Below are 21,457 nucleotides of genomic sequence, written 5' to 3'. Positions count from 1 at the left end.
TAATGCAATATTGAATAGTAATGCTGATAATTTTCCTGTTTTTCAATGTAGACGTCCTTTCCAGTTTCACTAGACCTTTTAACCTCTGGGCTTTGATAGTAAGTTCCATCTCACTTTTAATTTTCATCCTCTGAGGTCAAAATTTCAAGGTTCAATTCACTCATTACAAAATAATTCTACTAGTTTGATTATATTTAAGGAGAACTCCACTAAGATCACATTGATGCTGTTTGAATGGTCTAGATTAGTGGCTATAAGAGATCTATTAAGAATCCCCACAGGTTTTAGGAGTGAAATAATTCACTCATTCCCGAATTATTAGTTGCAAAATGAAAGTTTATTGTTAGATAGAAATCAGTTTACCAAGAGACTGACTTCTATAGTGGCAGATCTATGGATAATGGAGTTTTGTAGAGAATGCAGTTCTCAGTGGACAGAAGATCCTGGCAGCAAAGGGAGCTACCAAGGTCCATCTGCAAAAGAACTTCGTGGAAGGAAGCCATTATATTGGATGTCTTAGTGGGGGTTGGGACAGCCCGAGCAGGTCAGACCCAGTGGGGGCTAGTAGGTGGAGTCCCAAGTTAGCTCATATACAAGCTGAGTTTCAGCTTGAGCTGGAATTTGAATAGTATAGAAGGTCTTTAATTGAATAGGGTTGGAATTCTTTTGATAAGGACTAGAACCAACCCCACCTAGATAACAGAATAAAACTGTTTGTCTTGTTTCCCTCAGGCAGGTCCCTCACTGAGACAGAGTTGAAGGAGATTTTCTCCTTCAAGGATTTTTAGAGTTTCCGGGTCCCTTCTTCAACATCACTCTTAACTAGATCAGGAAAATGCTCATCCCATGTTAAAAAATGTCTATGCCAGTGATAAATCCCAAGATCACCCAAACTAATCACCACATGCTAATAATCTAAAAATCAAAAAGGGACAAATTTACTTTTCTAATTTCCCAAAAAGACAGTCTAGAAAGAGAGAATTTCTGCTTCCATTATTTGCAGTGATCAATCATCACATTAGCAGGATTATCATAAAAGAATTCACTGGTAGAATTTTCTTATGGAAGCTCTTTAAGGGTCAGGTTATACAGAGCAAATGAGTCAGACAAGTTTCTAATAATAGTGAATTCAGTAATAGGGGAAAATGATTACCATTGTTATTATTGAAGGTTGTATTATGACCAAAGGATTGCTTAGGCAAACACTTTAATGAGATAATATGAATATTTGGCCCTTGTATGGGCTCTGGCATAGATTAAATAAGCCCATCTGTAGGTGTCTGGAGGAAAAAGAAAGCTTAGTGCTTGTCATGCACAGACTCTCTCCTCCTTGAAACAATTTGCATATCCACAAATAGATTACAGTAACACTAGTAATGATGGTTTCCTAGTCAGAGGAGGAAGACTTTCTAGGATAGCAAAAAAGAGATCCATCATTTTGCTTCCAGCATATTATGTTAAAATCACAAATAAGATTTTACCCTTTTCTGCCTTCCAGTTATTGGGATAGATACCTGAATAAAGCAGAAGCATTAAGGTCTCAGTTAGCATTGAAATGTATGTCAAGGGAAGCCTATGTTTTTGAATAGCCTTTTTTGTTCCTCATTTCATGGTGATAAACAATAAAAATGTTGGAATTACTAAATAGTAGGCAATTTCTGTTCATTGGAAAGGAAATAAGGAAGCTGTCTTTGCCTTCCCTTTATCAAGAGCAGATGTAATTTAAATATCTCCCTGACATGAATCATGTTAAAAATATATGGGCTTTAAAATTACAACATATTATGATAGGGGCTTGATCCAGCTAATGTCGCTATGAAATGCAAAAGCACAAAACTAGTTAGTGCCAAACTAATGAAAAGCATCCATACCTACTGAGGCAATGGTGATTCTTTTATATCCAAAAGCATCTTATTAAGAATCCCTCAGAGGGGATGTGGGGAAATTGGGACACTAATACATTGCTGGTGGAGTTGTGAAAGAATCCAGCCATTCTGGAGAGCAATTTGGAACTATGCCCAAAAAGTTATCAAACTGTGCATACCCTTTGACTCAGCAGCGCTACTACTGGGATTATATCCCAAAGAAATACTAAAGAGCGGAAAGAGACATATATGTGCCAAAATGTTTGTGGCAGCTCTTTTTGTTGTAGCTAGAAACTGGAAGATGAATGGATGTCCATCAGTTGGAGAATGGTTGGGTAAATTATGGTATATGAAGGTTATGGAATATTATTGCTCTGTAAGAAATGACCAGCAGGAGGAATACAGAGAGGCCTGGAGAGACTTAAATCAACTGCTGCTGAGTGAAATGAGCAGAACCAGAAGATCACTGTACACTTCAACAACAATGCTGTATGAGGATGTATTCTGATGGAAGTGGAAATCTTCAACATAAAGAAGATCCAACTCACTTCCAGTTGATCAATGATGGACAGAGGTAGCTACACCCAGAGAAGAAACACTGGGAGGGGAATGAAAATTGTTAGCACTAATATCTGTCTGCCCAGGTTGCATGTACCTTCGGATTCTAATGTTTATTGTGCAACAAGAAAATGATATTCGCACACATGTATTGTACCTAGACTATATTGTAACACATGTAAAATGTATGGTATTGCCTGTCGTCGGGGGGAGGGAATAGAGGGAGGGGGGGTAATTTGGAAAAATGAATACAAGGGATAATATTATAAAATATATATATAATAAAAAAAAAAAGAAAAAAAAGAAAAAAAAAAAGAATCCCTCAGAAAAATCCCTTAAGAACTTTGGTTAGAAAATAGAACAGGTTTTACTTGTGAGCAATGGATTCATGAGTCTTTATGCTTGTTGGGGTCATTAGCATGACTTGAATTTGCCACTTCCAGGAAGGTTCGATTCCACAGATCTGATGAAAATTCTGCATGTAAACATAGGCACTAGGTTGAGTCATGGAGAGAGAAGTCCATTGGCTGAGTCTGTACCACAACTTTTGTTTGCTAAGTTCCTTAAGTTTGTGCCGTAACTTCCGAATGTAAGAGGCAACAGAAGTATTTCTTTTAAGCATGAGGTATGCACTAAAAAGAAAAAAAGATTTTGATTTTATGGGAGAATGTCCAAAAAACATTTCATAAGGGGAGATATGACATTTCCCGCCTTGATCTACTTCTGAGATGGACCAGAGCCAAATGGAGAACAGCTGACCATTTCAAATGCATTTCGGAATATATTTTACTATTAAGGGATTTCAGTTGCTTACATACACTCAACCTGACTAGAACTCTGAGGATGATATGGAATATGGAATTTGGGGGAGATTCCAAGGTTAGAACACACTGGGGAGAGGACAGAGTCAATTAAGTAAGCTTTTCTGTCAAGTGTCAATGTGGTCAGGGAGTCAATATCTGGGCACAATTTCCTTAAGTAACATTTTAGTAACAAAAGCAGGAATAGCTTTTGAAATAAGGAAAGCTTCTCCTCAGTGTCAATTAATTAGCTATAACCAAATAGTGTTTTATACGTCCTACCTTGGGCATGTTAATAAAATTATTTGTAAGTGCTCAAAAGCAGCATGAGCAAATTGATGGCCACTGAAACTTGTAGTCTTAAAGGCATATTGATTAAAGATTAGACAAATGGGGCAATTTGAAGTTATATAAGCAGCAGCTGAAGCTTTTGAATCAATTACTTCCTCTATGCTGTAATGACCACCAGAATGAATTGAAGAAGGAAAGTCAAGGAGCGGTGTTGCAAGATTAAGGACAGAGCGCTTCTTAATCATAACATTTTTTCTTCCAAGAAAGTCACTTCCTATCTGTTGAGCCTTTGATCAGAAAAGACTTGAATATAGTGGCCTATCAGCAAAGCCTGGATCTTGTGAGCGTGCAGAATGGTTAAAGGATTTCTCAATACCAGCTCAGAAGGCACTCTACTAAAAGGGCAGTTGGAGCAACAGTCTCAAAGCAGTTGAGAGTAATTATAAACTACAGGGTTCATGGTGGATACCAAAGATTGTGTAAGAACATTTAGTCAATCATGTGAAAAACCAGTGAAGGACTTAGTGCAGTGTGGGAGTCCTAGAGTCAGACACCATTGCTTTTTTAATTTCTGCAAGAGTGTGAGAAGCTCAGGATCAAGTTGCAGAGGCTCTGGAATTTGTTTTTTAGTCAAAGCAACAGGAGGTCTAGTTATTTCACTAAATGATGGAATCCATTGATGGTTGTATCTGGAAGTTCCTAAAATAACACGTGCCTACTTCATCTTGGGCCCTGACAGGTGTTGGATTACCTATACGTGTTTCTGGAAGATATAACTTAAGCCAGCTGATAGAATAAACCTGAGATACTTTACCTGAGGCTTATAACACTGTACCTTTGATCAGGAGACCTTATGTGCACAGTGGTTGAACTGGAGGAGAAGATGACTATCCCTCTGGCTGATAGCAGCAATAGGGGAAGCTAAATAGAAGGTCATCATTATGTTGGATTAAAACTGAGTCTGTGAAGATAATAGAAACTTCCCCCCCCCCAATAATATTTTATTTTTCTAAATACATATAAAGCTAGTTTTCATCACTCATTTTTTTTTTTTATAAGATTTTGTGTAGAAGCTGACTCTAATTATAGAATTTGAGAGAACAAAGTATGGGATTCAACATTGCCTTGAGGAAAACAAGTCCTTGTACAATGCTGATTATTCCAAATATACATAAATAATGATCAGGATTCAGGGTTTTTATACACACACACACATACACACACACACACATATATATATATGCATATATATATAAACATGTGATATATACACATATAAATGTAATCTATCATTGTAAAACAGGTAGCATTATGGAGAATAAAAGAAATTGTGGCAGAGTTGGATACAAAATGCATGAATGCATTGATGTGCATCAAAGACACACAAATCTTGAACAAACCTGTAAATGGGTTTTCTAACTGGTTTATGTTTCTTATGTTTCTTAACAGGCAGGATATGATTGTTGCTCAGATAACTGCATGGAACCACAATCCCTTGCTCTATAATAAATTAATTATAGGAGCAATTCCTTCAATGGCTTCTCTAGGCAGGGGATATTGAGGCTCTGATGGTGGTGGCCTCCCACTTTGGGAGTGATAAGTGGAACTGATGATTTTGAAAGGCTCAAATCAGTAGAAGAGGTGACCCACAAAAAACTTGGGATAGCAGAAGGAATTTTAGGGCTATTATTACAATCATGTTGGACTAATGCACAGGAAAAAGGGAGAGGCTCATCATTAAAAGAAAATCAAATAACATCAAGAATAATGGGAACAAAAGGATGAACTATCTGGTACTTATGGAGTTAAAGTATTATCTGGAAGACATGAAATAGTGATATTAAACCACAAAAGATTTCTTCTCAACATGCTAGGTGCATTAGATACCATAAAAAGAAATATAAAACAGGGAACTCATTGTCACCTTTTGTGGGGAATAAGAAGAGGACCTCCTGTGATATTCCCTCTGGTATTCCCTCTATTCCCACTATTTATATATTTATATTATACACACATACACACACATATGTATATACACACACATATATATGTATACATATATATATTTATATATATATATATATATAGTGGGAATATATTTATATTGATAGTACAAGCAAAATTTGATTTCTTAATCTAAACTGAATGAGTGACTACAGTATCAACAAGGCAAACATGTGAAAACAACTGCAACTGTTAGAACTATGCTCAATTCTCCAGTTAGGGAAGAGGCAGAGAAGGGATAATAGGGCATGGATATTAGAAGAAACATTATTCTCTTCCTCTCCCTCACATCTTCATGCATCGAAGTCTTCCTATTGTTCATACTCCTTGTCATTTTATTCCTGGAGTCTTCCATGCCCATTAACCACCTCAACTTTATTAAAAGGCCATTTGAATTTATTTTCCCTTGCAGGAACATAATCTTGCCATTGAGGCTAATTTGGGTCTCTCCTTTGGATCCTAGTATGGTAGACTCTTCGGGTCTTGCCTTTTCTTCATAAAATTTTTGGCATAATACTGTTTCTTCCTGCAGTAAAAACAGTCCATGACCTTTATTAGGGGGCTATAAAAAAGGGTACTGGGTGTCTTGAAGTCTGAATATTTGCAAGGAAAGACTTAGGATGACCTCTCTGTTTGGGCTTCTCCCCTATATCAGTACTATATTTTGCTTGCTCTTTGCTTTCCTAAATATACTGCTTAGTTGCCTTGAGTTTCTTTATGGGTTTTTCATGCCCTCCTTTGGGGTGCTTGAGAAAATAGTCTTTGATTTTAGGCAATAATTGATTAGTTTCATTAATAATCCTGGCATCTCATTTGTTTAGGGGATCTAATCTAACATAACACTTTCCATTCTTACATAACCTGTAATAAAATCTCAAGAGTGTCTCACCCTATTCTTGAAAGATCTTCCAAATTTGCTGAAATTATTTGGACTTTCTATAGAAAATTCCATACCCTTAAATAAGTCATCCTTCAGCTGTTGTTAACTGTGCTAATAACTATGTGGGTTAGTTAGGATCCCATTGGGGATCTTGTTTTAGCCACACTTCCTGATCTCCTAAACCACAATTTTGTCTATTTTCATTTTAATAACACTTGCTTTTTCTCCTGGCAATAATAGGGTCTCTATGAGATCTGCTACATCGCTCCAACTTGGATTATAGCCATGAAAGATAACTTTAAACTACAACAGGATCCTCATTGAATCTAGGGGTATCTTTCCTCCAGTTAGAGATCTCTGAAGATCTAAAATGATGATGTTCTTTAATATATAATATCTCACCCTGTTGCTTGGTTTACTTTATCTGCAAGATGAGTGGGATTGGAGGAAATAACTGCAGGCTGTGTTCTTCCTATATGGGTATCTTTCCTACAGATAACAGTTTTAAGGCTATGTTCTGGCAGATTTTTCAAATCCTTTCAAATTCTTAATTTCTAGAAGCAAATCTCTAAGGCTTTAAAAACTAGGCAATTAGCAGCCAAAGGTTCTTTATCAGTGCCTGGAATCAAGTGGTTTGTCTCTGGAAATATATTAAGTGAAACTATTCCCTATATTTTTAAGGTTTGGGAAATAGATGTCCCTGTCAAGAAGAGTTCACTCCCTTTCAGCCTTTATGAGATCTAGTCACAGACTTGGTATCCAGACTCATAAGACTTAAGAGATCCCCAAGGAGGCTCTAACTAATAGGTGGGGAACTTTTTTTTTCTGCCAAAGGCCTTTTAGATATTTATAACATAATTTGTGGGTCATACAAAATTATCAATTTATAGAACTTAAGCATGGGAGGTAGTTGTACCCAGCTTTTAGCTCATCATTGCCTATGGTTATCTTAGCAAATGATTTTGTGAAGCTTATACAACCCGTGGTACAACTCTGCTTTAACTAGTGGTATCCTTGATAACTTATGATTATGATCACTTACAACTTTCCTTGACTTTCAAATTGGCCACTCTTACTTTCAAAGCGGCTCTCATTATGAGCCACTCAAAACAGCCTTAGTGTAGCTGAAATCAGCCCTAATACCATGATAGCTACTAAGCACCTTTCTCTCCTATTAAAGGATTCCAGGGTTTCACTGCTAGTCCCCACTTTCTGCAACTGGCACTGCTTCTCCCAGCACACATACTGTCAGCATTGTTGCCTTTTCCCCTTTTATGTAGTGTTTTATGAATACTTGAAGAAATCTAGAGTCTAAGCTTATAAATTAACCTTTTAGTAAAGAACCAATTACACTTCCACAAGATTAATATCAGTAAACTCCCAAATATCTAGCAATTAATCAAATTCAACTCTGTCAAAACTGAACAAAGTTTCTGGCAAAGTGAACGAAAAAAATGGAAAAGAAAAACTAGTTTACATTTTAAAAATTAAAGTCATGACCATAAGATATTTTAAGTACTCTGGACAAATTTGAACATTAGCTCAATTAGGGACTTTGCTTAAAAGATAAGAATTTGGAAATAAAGGCAGGTTTACCAACCTGCAGTTTGGAGAAACTTACCTCAGTCTTGAAGAATTTAGGTACAGATGGCAACAGGAATCCAACCTCCCAGGGCTTGTGGGGATGCCAATAGTGAAAATACACGCAGTGCATGATATCTCTTGAATCCCTTGAAGTTGGGAGAGCTGAAAGAGGTGGGAGTCCTGTCCTTCTGTCTCTTTGCTGTCACTGGAAAAGTAGGGACAGAAATCACCTTGAATGACTAAAAGAAAACTGAGATAGAGCTCTGAGCCAACGTATTAAAGGGACCTGGGCCCCTCTATTAAAGTGGGCGATCTCATGATTCTCACAATCTAAGATGCCATCTCCTTCAAGTGCCTTATTTGTATAAAGTTTGATATCAGATTTATTACATTCTAAACGTTCTGAAGCAGCAATACAAAAGACAGAATCCTACTGGTTAACATGATGCACAAGCTGAAAGAAGCAAAAAATGATATATTATTAGGATCATGGCTTGGGTGGAGTAAGGAATATCTCCACTGACTAGGTGGTTACAAAATAGTTGGGCTCATCCTTAAATTGGGCAAGAGGGGATAGTAAAGATTTATCTACACTCCAAGAATCTGTTGAGGGGGGGATTTTCATGCCACCTATGTTTAGTTTAATCATGGAAATTAATAAAACAGGATGATGATATCAATGTCAGCATTTAGTCCAATTCACTCATTTTCCAAGTAAGGAAATTGAGGTCTAGAGAGATTGAATGACTTACTCAGCCTTGCATAGATAGTAAGTGACTCAAGTAAGACGTGGAGTCCAAAATGTGAGATGCAGAAAATTAAAGGAAAAAACAGAAACATTATCTCTTTTGCTTTTCTTCATCTCATGTTAATTACGATGGCAGAATAGCTCAGCATTGTGATGTACTGAATTAGTTGGGAAATGACTTCTATACAACTCAAAACAATTCATTTAATATTCAGAAGAAAATATATAAATTATGTTTCAAATATAAGAAATACATGATATGGCAAATCTGATTGTGCTATTTTCTGTCCTTATCCAGATGGTTATACTTTTTTCAATTTTGCTGTCCGTGTCAAGATCTCTCTCTATCCCTTTTTCTCTCCCTCCCCTCCAGTCTCTTTCTTTGTCTCTATCGATGTGTCTCTGTCTTTCTCTCACATCACAAGTAAAATAATGAATACTTGTTATCTTTTTGCCACACTTATTTCTGGATATTACCCCTCTTAGCATTTTAACAAAAACAAATAATTAAAGCAAAAATAACTTCTATATCATTATTTTCTGTGATGCAATTTGTGATACTTTACATTTCTTCTGGAAGAAAGGGGTGGAGGAATGTATTTCTTTGTTTTCCCCAAAACCAAGATTAGTGATTGTAGCTTCTCAAGGATCAGTATCCTTTTAGTACTTTTAAAAGACATTTTTAAAATTGATAAGCATTTCTTTCTCTTAGTAATATTTTCATTTATTTTTGGACTGTTTTTCACAACACATGAAGTTCTAATCTTATATATGATTTTAAAAATTAACACTAATTTTTCATTACATTCATGTCATAGTTTTTTGTTTTTTTGTTTTTTTGTTTTTTCCCCCCAGCATATTCAACCACTTCCTAGTTGATGGGTATCCACTTTGTTTATAATTTTTTGATGCCACAGTAGTGCTGTTATAAATATTTTGGTTGATAGATTTTGGTGCCTTTGATTTATATATAAAATATGTACATTTACATATATGCAGACACATATATGTATGCATACATATCTTTATTGGATCCTTCTCTGATATTTATACATTCCCAGAGCTTAAAAAAATTTCTTTACTTGATCATCCTACCAATCCTTCAAGCTAATGTTTTGTATGAATTTTTCATGTCAATTTCCTAGAAAAAGCCATCTCTATTATAGCTTCTACTTCTCTCCTTTCCTAGATTTTGCTAATAACCGTGTGTGTGTGAACATACACGCACATAAAATTGATCCTTTTGTCTTTTCAAGCTAGTCATCCTCTTTTTCCTCTCACCCCCACATTGAATTATCTCTTATTATAAAGAAAAACCTTTAAAAAATCAACAGTAACTATATGTGACTTTATTTAATGTTCTGTCCTAGTAGTCATCCACCTCTCTGCAATAAGGAAGGGTATAGTTTTTATTATCTCTTCTTCATTACTTTCATTAGTTTTCCCAGTCATTATTCAGGTTTGTTTTATTGATCTTTTAATTTACATTGTTGTGGTTATTATGTATTTTTTTATGGTAAGTTTATGTGCTTTTACCAATATATAAGATAGAAATCAAAGAGGTCAGCAATTTAAATGCTAAGCCAAAGATGACATATTTTGTTCTGAGCAGAGGTTCCTAACTTTTTTTTGTCATGAGCCCTTTTGCAGTCTGATTAAACATGTGAACTCCATCTTAAAATAATGTGTAAACATTGTTGATGGAATTGTAAACAGATTGAACCATTTTGGAGAACAATTTGGAACTATGCCTAAAGAGTTATCAAACTGTGCATATCTTTCGATCCAGCAGTGTTTCTACAGGGCTTTTATCTCAAAGAGATATTAAAGAAGGGAAAGGGACCCACATGTGCAAAAGTGTTTGTGGCAGCCCTCTTTGTAGTGGCCAGAAACTGGAAACTAAGTGGATGCCCATCAATTGGAGAATGGTTGAATAAGTAATGGTATATGAATGTTATGGAATATTATTCTATAAGAAACAATCAGCAGATGATTTCATAGAGGCTCGGAGAGACTTACCTGAACTGATGCTAATGAAATGAGCAGAACCAGGAGATCATTATACACAGCAACAGCAATATTATGTGATGATCAATTCTGTTGTACATGACTCTTTTCAACAATGACATGATTCACACTATTGATCAGAGAAATGCAAATTAAGACAACTCTGAGATACCACTACACACCTGTCAGATTGGCTAAGATGACAGGAACAAATAATGATGAATGTTGGAGGGGATGTGGGAAAACTGGGACACTGATGCATTGTTGGTGGAGTTGTGAAAGAATCCAGCCATTCTGGAGAGCAATCTGGAATTAGGACCAAAAAGTTATCAAAGTGTGCATACCCTTTGATCCAGCAGTGTTACTACTGGGCTTATATCCCAAGGAAATACTAAAGAAGGGAAAGGGACCTGTATGTGCCAAAATGTTTGTGGCAACTCTTTTCGTAGTGGCTAGAAACTGGAAGATGAATGGATGTCCATCAGTTGGAGAATGGTTGGGTAAATTATGGTATATGAATGTTATAGAATATTATTGTTCTGTAAGAAATGACCAACAGGAGGAATACAGAGAGGCTTGGAGAGTCTTTCATCAATTGATGCTGAGTGAAACAAGCAGAACTAGGAGATCATTATACACTTCAACAACAATACTGTATGAAGATATATTCTGATGGAAGTGGATTATCTTCAACAAAGAGAAGAGCTAATCCAATTCCAATTGATCAATGATAACAGAATCAGCTACACCCAGAGAAGGAACACTGGGAAATGAATGTAAACTGTTAGCATTTTTTGTTTTTCTCCCCAGGTTATTTTTACCTTCCGAATCCAATTCTTCCTTTGCAACAACAACAATAACAAAATTCGGTTCTGCACATATATATTGTACCTAGGATATACTATAACATATTTAATATGTATGGGAAAGCCTGCCGTCTAGGGGAGGGGGTGGAGAAAAGGAGGAGAAAATTCATAACAGAAGGGAGTACAAGGGATATTGTTGTAAAAAAAAATTACCTATGCATATGTACTGTCAAAAAATGTTATAATTATAAAATTAATAATAAAAAAAACCAATGAGATGGTTCAGACCAGTTCCAATGAGCTCAGCCATCTATACCTAGAGAGAGGAGTGTGGTTCACAATATAGCATTCTCACTCTTTTTTTGTTGTTTACTTGCATTTTAATTCCTTCATCATTTCTTTTCTGGTTTGCTTTGATTTTTCTTGTGCAGCAAGATAATTGTGTAAATATGCATGCATATATTGGATTTAACATATATTTCTATCACATTTAACATATATTGGACTACTTGCAATCTTGGGAGAAGGTGGGGAAAAACTGAAACACAAAATTTTCCAAGGGCTGATGTTGCAGAATTATCTATGCATTTGTTTTGAAAAATGAGAAGCTTTAATAAAAAAGAATAATATATAAAATAAAATACCAAAGCTTACAAAAGAAACCAGTTTTATCAATATATAGTTATTAAAATATTAACAGAAGAAGTTCATGAACCACAAATTGAGAACCTCTTCCCTAAAGAGAAAATAAAAGATTATGGGAAGAAGCAATGAATGGAAGTGTAAGTTTATCACGTTTTGTTTTCACAAAAAGATGGGTAGAAATCCCTAAATTCATTTACCTCACATATACTCAGTTTGGGTAATACTGTCCTAATATTGGAGTCATTCTTTATTTCTTCTTTCCCTTAGTATCATGTTTGAAGCCAGCTGGGTAGCCTCTGAATAATCATCATGTTATAGCAGTGAACTTATGATACAACTGGAGCTCCTAAAATCTCTGACTCCTATGCTTGTTTACTTTTTGCTTTTCATGAAGTTTTAGTTCTCTCCCGACTCAGATATAGTCATAGCCTCTGAGGTTTCATTTCAACTTAGGTCTTCCTGACGCCAGGCTCAGTACTATAACTGAAATTTCATGGCATGAAAAAATTTCTCAAGCATTTGTTTGTTCTCCTTCCTACTTTTCTTTCTTTCCCCCACTAAAAATGAAAAATAAAAAAATTCCTAATTCCCATATTGACCATGTCTAATAATGTGTGTCTTATTCTGCATTTTTAGAAGCAGCAATAAACTGGGAACATATCAGTCTTTATGGCTTAGTAGAATTTGCAGAGTATGTGTTAGGCTGATATAGCCTTTGAGAACCTGGGGCTATCATCAGAGTAGCATTTTTGTGTGAGTTTTAAATGAGGCATTCATAAATTAGGTGATGATGATGAGGTTGATGATGATGAATATGATGATGATGATGACAACTACTAGATATAAAGACAATGAATGATTTTTTTTTCCCAACTCAGGTCTTCAACTTTTTATTTTTACCAAGTCTGTTTTAATATGTGCACACAAGTTTCTAAATTTGAGATTAATAGTATGATAAAATTTAGTTGAATTGTTAAGTTATGTAATATTTTATCTTTTGCTGTCTAGGATGATTGAGGAAAGTGGGAACAAGAGAAAGACCATGGCAGAGAAGAGGCAGCTGTTTATGGAAATGCGTAAGTTCCCAGTACTTCTGTGTTCCCTTTTGTTTATGTGGATATTTCTTTTTTTCCCAATAAGTCGCTGATTTAATTAGTGAAAGGTTTAAATTAAAATTTTTAGAAACAGAAAAGGCAGAATTAAATATCAGTTATTTCAAAATGGGTTTTTATGAATGCTAAAAAGATGTATTGAATTGATTTTTTAAATCCAAGCTTATCTTAGCTGTAGCTTTTTTTTTATACTAGAAATATATTTATGAATAATGTTTAATGTCAACTAATCAATCATATTGAAAACATTACCAACTTTGCTCTTAGCACTATTCTGTAGTTGTTGGGCATTTGAAAATAAAAAATTAAATAGCCCTTGCCCTCAATGAACTTATATTCTATGAGGTAGGGGGAATAATATATATGTATATATAATATAAGTATATACAAAATGTATATAAGGTAAATGTTAGTGGTTTTTTTTTTTTTTTTTTTCTGAAGCTGGGGTTAAGTGACTTGCCCAGGGTCACACAGCTAGGAAGTGTTAAGTGTCTGAGACCAGATTTGAACTCAGATCCTCCTGAATTCAGGGCTGGTGCTCTATCACTGCACCACTTAGCTGCCCCCTTTCCATTTGTTTTTTTTTTTTTTTTTTTAAACTTTTAAGTTCCAGACTCTCTCCCCCATTTCCACCCCAGTCCACATTAAGAAACCATATATGAAGTTATACAAAAACTTTTCCATATAAATCATGTTGATAGAAAACATAGATCTCCCATCCCCCCTCCAAAAAAACCCTCAAAAAAAATAAAATTAGAAAAGAGAGAGAAAGAGTATGATTCAATTTGTATTCAAACACATTTTTTCTCTGGGTATGGATATAATTTTTTATCTTAAGTCCTTTAGAGAAGTTGTGGATCATTGTACTGCTGAGAAGAGTAAAGTCATTTATAGCTGGTCATCCCAGAACATTCCTGCACAGTACATTTCACTTTGCTTGAGTTCATGAAGGATGCTTTTTTTCCCCCAAGTGCATTCTAAGAGCCATCGCTTTTAACAAATAATTAATTAAAAGGAAAAAGAAAAAGAGGAAGAAGAGAAATTAAGTAGCAAAACCAATTGATACACTGAAAAAACTGCATTGAAAAAATGCAATATTCCACACCCATGAAACTCTAGTTCTTCAAAAATATTCCAGAAAGCAAAGAAGCTAGAATTTACAGTCTAGCAAAACTGAGTACAAACTTTCTGGGAGAAAATGGATATTTAATGAAGTTAAGAACTTTTAGTATTTCTGATAAAATGAGCAAAGGTGAATAGAAAACTTAACTTTCAAATTTAAGACTCAAAAGAAATATAAAAAGGCAAATATGAAAGAGAAATCACAAGACACTCAATAAGATTAAATTGTAAACATTTCTGTAAGGGAAGAAGATAAATGTAACCTAAGAACTTTATCATTATTATGGCAGTTAGAAGGGGTCTACAGTCTACAGTCTACATAGACAAAAGCATAAGTGTGAATATTGGAATGATTTAAAAAAGAAGTTGATGAGTGAGAAAGAAGGATGTACTGAGAAAAGAGAGGAGAGAAAAATGGGGGAAATTATCTTACATAAAAAGCAAGAGAGAATATACAGGAAAGTAGGAGGGAAAGGAGATAAGAGAAAGGGTGAAATTGATGAAAGGGAGGACAGATTAAATGTGGCAATAGTAAGAAGCAAAACAGAATTCAGGAGGGTAAAAATAACCTGAGAAGGAAAACAAATACAAGCAAACAACAACAGAAAGATTGCAGATGCCATGTTGTGGTCCACATTCATTTCTCAGTGTTCTTTTGTGAGAGAAGAAGCAGAGGAAAATAAGACAGCAGGAAATACACAATAATCCACACTGTGAATGTGAATAGAATGAATTCATCTTAAAGTGGAAACAGATAATAGAATGGGTTAGAAACCAGACTCCATTTTTTTTTCCCCCTAAAGAAACACACTTGAAAGAGAGACATACATAGGGTTAAAATAAAGGGCCTGAGCAGAATCTTTTATGTTTCAGACTGATGTAAAAAAAAAAAAGGAAAAAAAAAAAGAAAGAAAGAAAAAAAGAAAAGTAGAAGCAGAAATGATCTCAGAGGCAAAAATAAACCTAATTATAAGAGATAATCAGAGAAACTTTTTTTTTCCCCAAAAGATATCATAGACAATGAAATAACATCAATACTAAACATATACTAAATGACAAAATGACATAACATCCAAATTCTTTTTTAAAAATTATTATTATAGCTTTTTATTGACAAAGCATATGCATGGGTAATTTTTCAACATTGACCCTTGCCAACACTTGTGTTTCAACTTTTCCCCTCCTTCCTTCCACCCCCACCCTTAGATGGCAGGCAGTCCCATACATGTTAAACATGGTAAAGTATATGTTAAATACAATATCTGTGTATATATTTATACAATTCTCTTGTTACACAAGAAAAATCAATTTAGAAAGGTAAAAATAACCTGAGAAGGAAAACAAATACAAGCAAACAACAACAGAAAGATTGCAGATGCCATGTTGTGGTCCACATTCATTTCTCAGTGTTCTTTTGCTGGGTGTAGCAGGTTCTAACATCCAAATTCTTTTTTTTTTTTAATTTAGAATTTTTTTCCCCACAGTACATATGCATGAGTAATTTTTTAAAAAATATTATCCCTTGTATTCATTTTTCCAAATTATCTCCCCCCTCTCTCCACTGCCTCCCCCCGATGACAGGCAATCCCATACATTTTACATATGTTACAATATAACCCAGATACAATATATGTGTGTAAATACCATTTTCTTGTTGCACATTAAGTATTAGATTCCGAAGGTCTAAGTTACCTGGGTAGATAGACAGTAGGGCTAACAATTTACATTCACTTCCCAGTGTTCCTTCTCTGGGTGTAGTTGTTTCTGTCCATCATTGATCAACTGGAAGTGAGTTGGATCTTCTTTATGTTGAAGATAACCACTTCCATCAGAATACATCTTCATACAACATTGAAGTGTACAGAGATCTCCTGGTTCTGTTCATTTCACTCAGCATCAGTTGAACATCCAAATTCTTAAAGGAAGAATGAAATGAGTTACAGGAGGAAATAGATACTAAAACTATACAATTGGGTACCTCAACTTACTCTTCTCAAATTTAGATAAATCTAGCCTAATATAAACAAAGAGATAAATTTAATTTTAGAAATATTAGAAAACATAGCTCTTTGGAGAAATTGAATGGGAATAGAAAGCATATCTTTTTATGAGTGATACATGACATCTCACAAAAACTGACAATGTTTTAAGGGCATGAAACCTTCAAAAATAATTGCAGAAAAGCAGAAATTTTAAATACAGCCTTTTCATACCAGCATACAGTAAAAATTATATTCAAGAAGGGGCCATGGAAGCATAGATTAAAAAAATTCTTTGGAAATTAAATAATCTAATCCTAAAGAATGAGTAGGTCAAAAATGTTTGTGGCAGCTCTTTTTGTAGTAGCTAGAAACTGGAAGATGAATGTATGTCCATCAATTGGAGAATGGTTGGGTAAATTATGGTATATGAAGGTTATGGAATATTATTGCTCTGTAAGAAATGACCAGCAGGAGGAATACAGAGAGGCTTGGAGAGACTTACATCAACTGATGCCGAGTGAAATGAATAGAACCAGAAGATCTCTGTACACTTCAGTGTTGTATGAAGATGTATTCTGATGGAAGTGGATATCTTCAACATAAAGAAGATCCAACTCACTTCCAGTTGATCAATGATGGACAGAAATAACTACACCCAGAGAAGGAACACTGGGAAGTGAATGTAAATTGTTAGCACTACTGTCTATCTACCCAGGTTACTTATACCTTCAGAATCTAATACTTAATGTGCAACAAGAAAATAGTATTTACACACATATATTGTATCTGGCTTATATTGTAACATATGTAAAATGTATGGGATCGCCTGTCATCGTGGGGGAGGGAGTGGAGGGAGGGGGGGGATAATTTGGAAAATTGAATACAAGGGATAATATTATTTAAAAAATTACTCATGCATATACACTGTGGGAAAAAAAAGAATGAGTAGGTCAAAGAACAAATTGTAGAATGAATCGATAATTTCATTAAAGACATAGATAGCAATAAGACAACATTCTAAAATTTACAGTATACAGCCAAAGCAGTAAAGAGAAATGTATATATGTATATCCAAATACATACATCAATAAAAGAGAGAACGAGTATATTAATAAATTAGACATGCAACTAAAAAGCCTATGAAAAGAACAAATTAAAAATCCTCAATTAAATTGTAAAATAGAAATCCTGAAAATTAAAGGAAAAGTTAATAAAATAGAAAATTAAAAAAAATTGGACAAAAAATAAAATTAGAAATTGGAGCAGGTTTTATGAAAAAAATCAAATGCAAAATTTGTTAATTTGGTTTAAAAAAGAAGAAAACCAAATTATCGGTATTGAAAATAAAAAGATGAAGAATGAATGATGATGAAATTAAACATTTATTAGGAGATATTTTGCCCAATTATATACCAGTGAAACTTGCACTCTAAGTGAAATGAATGAATATTTACAAAAATAAATCACCTAGATTAGCCTAGGATTAAATAGAATATTTAAGTAATTTTATCTTAGAAAAAGAGATTGAATAAGCCATTAAGAGGTTCCCTAAGAAACAATTTTCAGGACTGGATGGATTTACAAATGAATTCTGCCAAACATTTAAGGAACAATTAATCTCAATACTATATAAAATTATTTGAAAAATAGGTTTTAAAAGTCCTACCAAATTCCTTTTATGATGTAAATATCAACTGTTTGGAAAATAGGTAAAGAAGTCCTAATTCCTTCTGTGAAACCAATATAGTTTTGATACTTAAACCAGGGAGAACAAAAACAAAAAGAAAACTAAAGGTCAATTTCCCTAATCAAAAAATTTTAAATAAATTATTAGAAGAAGATTACAGTAATATATTACAAAGATCATATACTGTGACAAGATGGGATTTATTCTAAGAATGTAGGACTTGATTCAACTAGTAAGATTATAAAAGACGCAACTATATCTATAATAAAAGCAACAAAAAGCATATCAATAAATGCAAAAAAAATACACACCCACTCCTGTTTTAAAAATATGAGAAATCATTGGAGTCAACAGAGCCTTTCCTAAAATGATAAGTTGTTAAATACAATGTTATGTTATGTTAAATACAATATCTATGTATATATTTATATAATTCTCTTGTTGCACAAGAGATTATGCACAACATAATTTAACGCAAAACCAAGAACAAACATTATTTGAAACTTGAAGCTTTCCCAGTAAGATTAAGAGTGAAACAATATTATATATCATCACTACATTTATGATCATTTGCTATGTGTATTGAATGCATGTGTATTTTATACGTATTGGGGTACCTAATCTGTTCCATTGATTTACCACTTGATTTCTTAACCAGTACCAGATTGTTTTGATCGCTACTTGTAATGTAGTTTGAAATCTGGTATTGCTAGGCCACCTTCCTTTACTTTTCTTTTCACTGGTTTCCTTGACATTCTTGACCTTATTTTCTTGTAGATAATTTGTGTTGTATTTCTAGCTCTATAAAATAAATTTTTAATAATTTGGTTGGTATGAAACTGAAAAATTTTTATGCTAGAAATACTAGAAATAATAATAAGAAAAAGAAATTGAAGTAATAAAAATAGACAACAAAGAAATAAAACTATCATTCTTTGCAGATGATGTGATATTTTGAGAATGGTAGAGAATCAACTAAAAATTAACAGCTTTAGCAAAGTTGTAGATTGTAAAAGAAACCCACATAAATCATCCACATTTTTATATACTAACAAACCCCAGAATGAAGAGTAGAAAGAGAAATTCTACTTAAAATAAACCCAGACAAGGGGGCACTAGATGGCATATTAGATAGAGCACCGGCCCTGAAGTCAAATCAAGTCTGAGGGAGACACTTAATACTTCCTAGCTGTGTGACCCTAGGCAAGTCACTTAACCCCAATTGCCTCAGCAAAAAAAAAAAAAAAAAAGGAAAGAAAGAAAGAAAGGAAAATAAATCCAGACAAAATAGCATACTTATGAGTTTTTCTCCTAGGACAATTTCAGGTACTATCGGAATACATTTATTAAACATTTTTCATATAAATTGATCTGAATGGAAAAATATAAATTGCTCATGGATAAACTGAGCCAGTATAATAAAAATGACAATTCTATAAAAATTTTTCAGTGTCATACCAACCAAATTATTAAAAATTTATTTTATAGAGCTAGAAATGCAACACAAATTATCTACAAGAAAATAAGGTCAAGAATGTCAAAGAAGCCAGTGAAAAGAAAAGTAAAGGAAGGTGGCCTAGCAATACCAGATTTCAAACTACATTACATGTAGCGATCAAAACAATCTGGTACTGGTTAAGAAATCAAGTGGTGAATCAATTGAACAGATTAGGTACCCCAATACATATAAAATACACATGCATTCAATACACATAGCAAATGATCATAAATAATCTTGTTTTGTGAATACTAAAATTCAAACTTTGGAGACAAGAAAAATTTCTAGGAAAACTACAAAGCAGTTGGGTTAAACTAGGCGTAGTCCATCATATCATACCATATTCCAAAATAAGGTCCAAATGAGTATGTGATTTAGATATAAAGGGTGATAGTATCACTAGCAAAATAGGAGAGCATGGAAAAAATGTCTATTATCTAGGTCTTGGATAAGGGAAGAGTTTATGACCAAATGAAATAGAAAAGATTATGGGAACTAAAATTTTGATCATGTGAAATTAAATTTTTTTTCATAATCAAAATCAATGCAAACAAAATTAAAAAGAAATCAGGAAACTGGAAAAAATTACAGCAAATTTCTCTGGTAAAGGTATTTCTTATATATGTTTACATAAAGAGCCAAATTTTATTATTTTATTTTATTTTTATTAATTAATAGTTTTTATTTACCAGATATATGCATGGGTAATTTTACAACATTGACAATTGCCAAACCTTTTGTTCTAATTTTCCCTCCTTCCCTTCTCCTCTCCCCCCCATGGGAGGTTAACCAATACATGTTAAATATGTTAAAATATAAATTAAATACAAAATACGTATATATGCCCAAACAGTTGTTTTGTTGTACAAAAAGAATCAGACTTTGAAATAGTGTACAATTAGCCTCTGAAGGAAATAAAAAATGTAGGCGGACAAAAATAGAGGGATTGGGAATTCTATGTAGTGATTTATAGTCATCTCCCAGAGTTCTTTTGCTGAGTATAGCTGGTTCAGTTCATTACTGCTCTATTGGAACTGATTTGGTTCATCTCATTGTTGAAGATAGGCACGTGCATCAGAATTGATCATTATATAGTATTGTTGTTGAAGTATATAATGATCTCCTGGTCCTACTCATTTCATTCAGCATCAGTTCATGTAAGTCTCTCCAGGCCTTTCTGAAATCATCCTGTTGGTCATTTCTTACAGAACAATAATATTCCATAATATTCATATGCCACAATTTATTCAGCCAATCTCCAATAGATAGGCATTCACATTGTTTCCAGTTTCTGGCCACTACAAAGAGGGATGCCACAAACATTCTTGCACATATAGGTCCTTTTCCCTTCTTTAAGATCTCTTTGGGATATAAGCCCAGTAGTAACACTGTAAAGCCAAATTTAAAAAAAAAAAAAAAGACTTATTCTCTAAATGATAAATGGTTAAGGGATATTAACAGATAATTTTCAAAAGAAGAAATTCCAAGCACTCAAGTCATGAAAAAAAATGCTCCAAATCACTATTGCTTAGAGAAATTAGAATGAAACAATTTTGAGATACTGCCTCATACCTCAGTCAGTAGAATGGATTAAAATATCTGAAAAGGAAAATGATAAATGTCTAAAGATATGTCAAAAATAGGTAGACTAATATACTGTTGATGGAGTAGTGAACTAGTCTAACTATTTTGGAGAATAATAATACTGTATATAACCTTTGGCCCAGTAATCCTACTACTAGGTCTATAGGCCAAAGAGATCAAAGAAAAGAGAAAGGTACCTATTTTTGCAAAAATATTGTAGCTCTTTTTTCGGGGTATCAAAGAATTGGAAATCGAGGGGATGCACATCAACTGTAGAATGGCTG

The 21,457-nt window shown here is 33.9% G+C and overlaps 1 protein-coding gene across 22 annotated transcripts in view; it reads left to right on the top strand.

Annotated features, from left to right (window-relative positions):
* Nucleotides 1-21,457, top strand: part of DTNB (dystrobrevin beta) — a 366,632-nt gene that overhangs the window by 39,861 nt on the left and 305,314 nt on the right. For all 22 annotated transcript variants that reach the window (XM_074300084.1, XM_074300076.1, XM_074300075.1 and 19 more), the window contains exon 2: nucleotides 13,197-13,264. In XM_074300084.1, coding sequence (XP_074156185.1) covers nucleotides 13,198-13,264 — 67 coding nt within the window. In that variant the 5' untranslated portion in view covers nucleotide 13,197. The remainder of the gene's footprint in view (nucleotides 1-13,196; nucleotides 13,265-21,457) is intronic.

The sequence above is a fragment of the Sminthopsis crassicaudata genome, chromosome 3, assembly GCF_048593235.1.
Source record: "Sminthopsis crassicaudata isolate SCR6 chromosome 3, ASM4859323v1, whole genome shotgun sequence".
In the NCBI taxonomy this organism is placed as follows: domain Eukaryota; kingdom Metazoa; phylum Chordata; class Mammalia; order Dasyuromorphia; family Dasyuridae; genus Sminthopsis; species Sminthopsis crassicaudata.
This window is presented reverse-complemented; position numbering and strand designations above follow the sequence as displayed.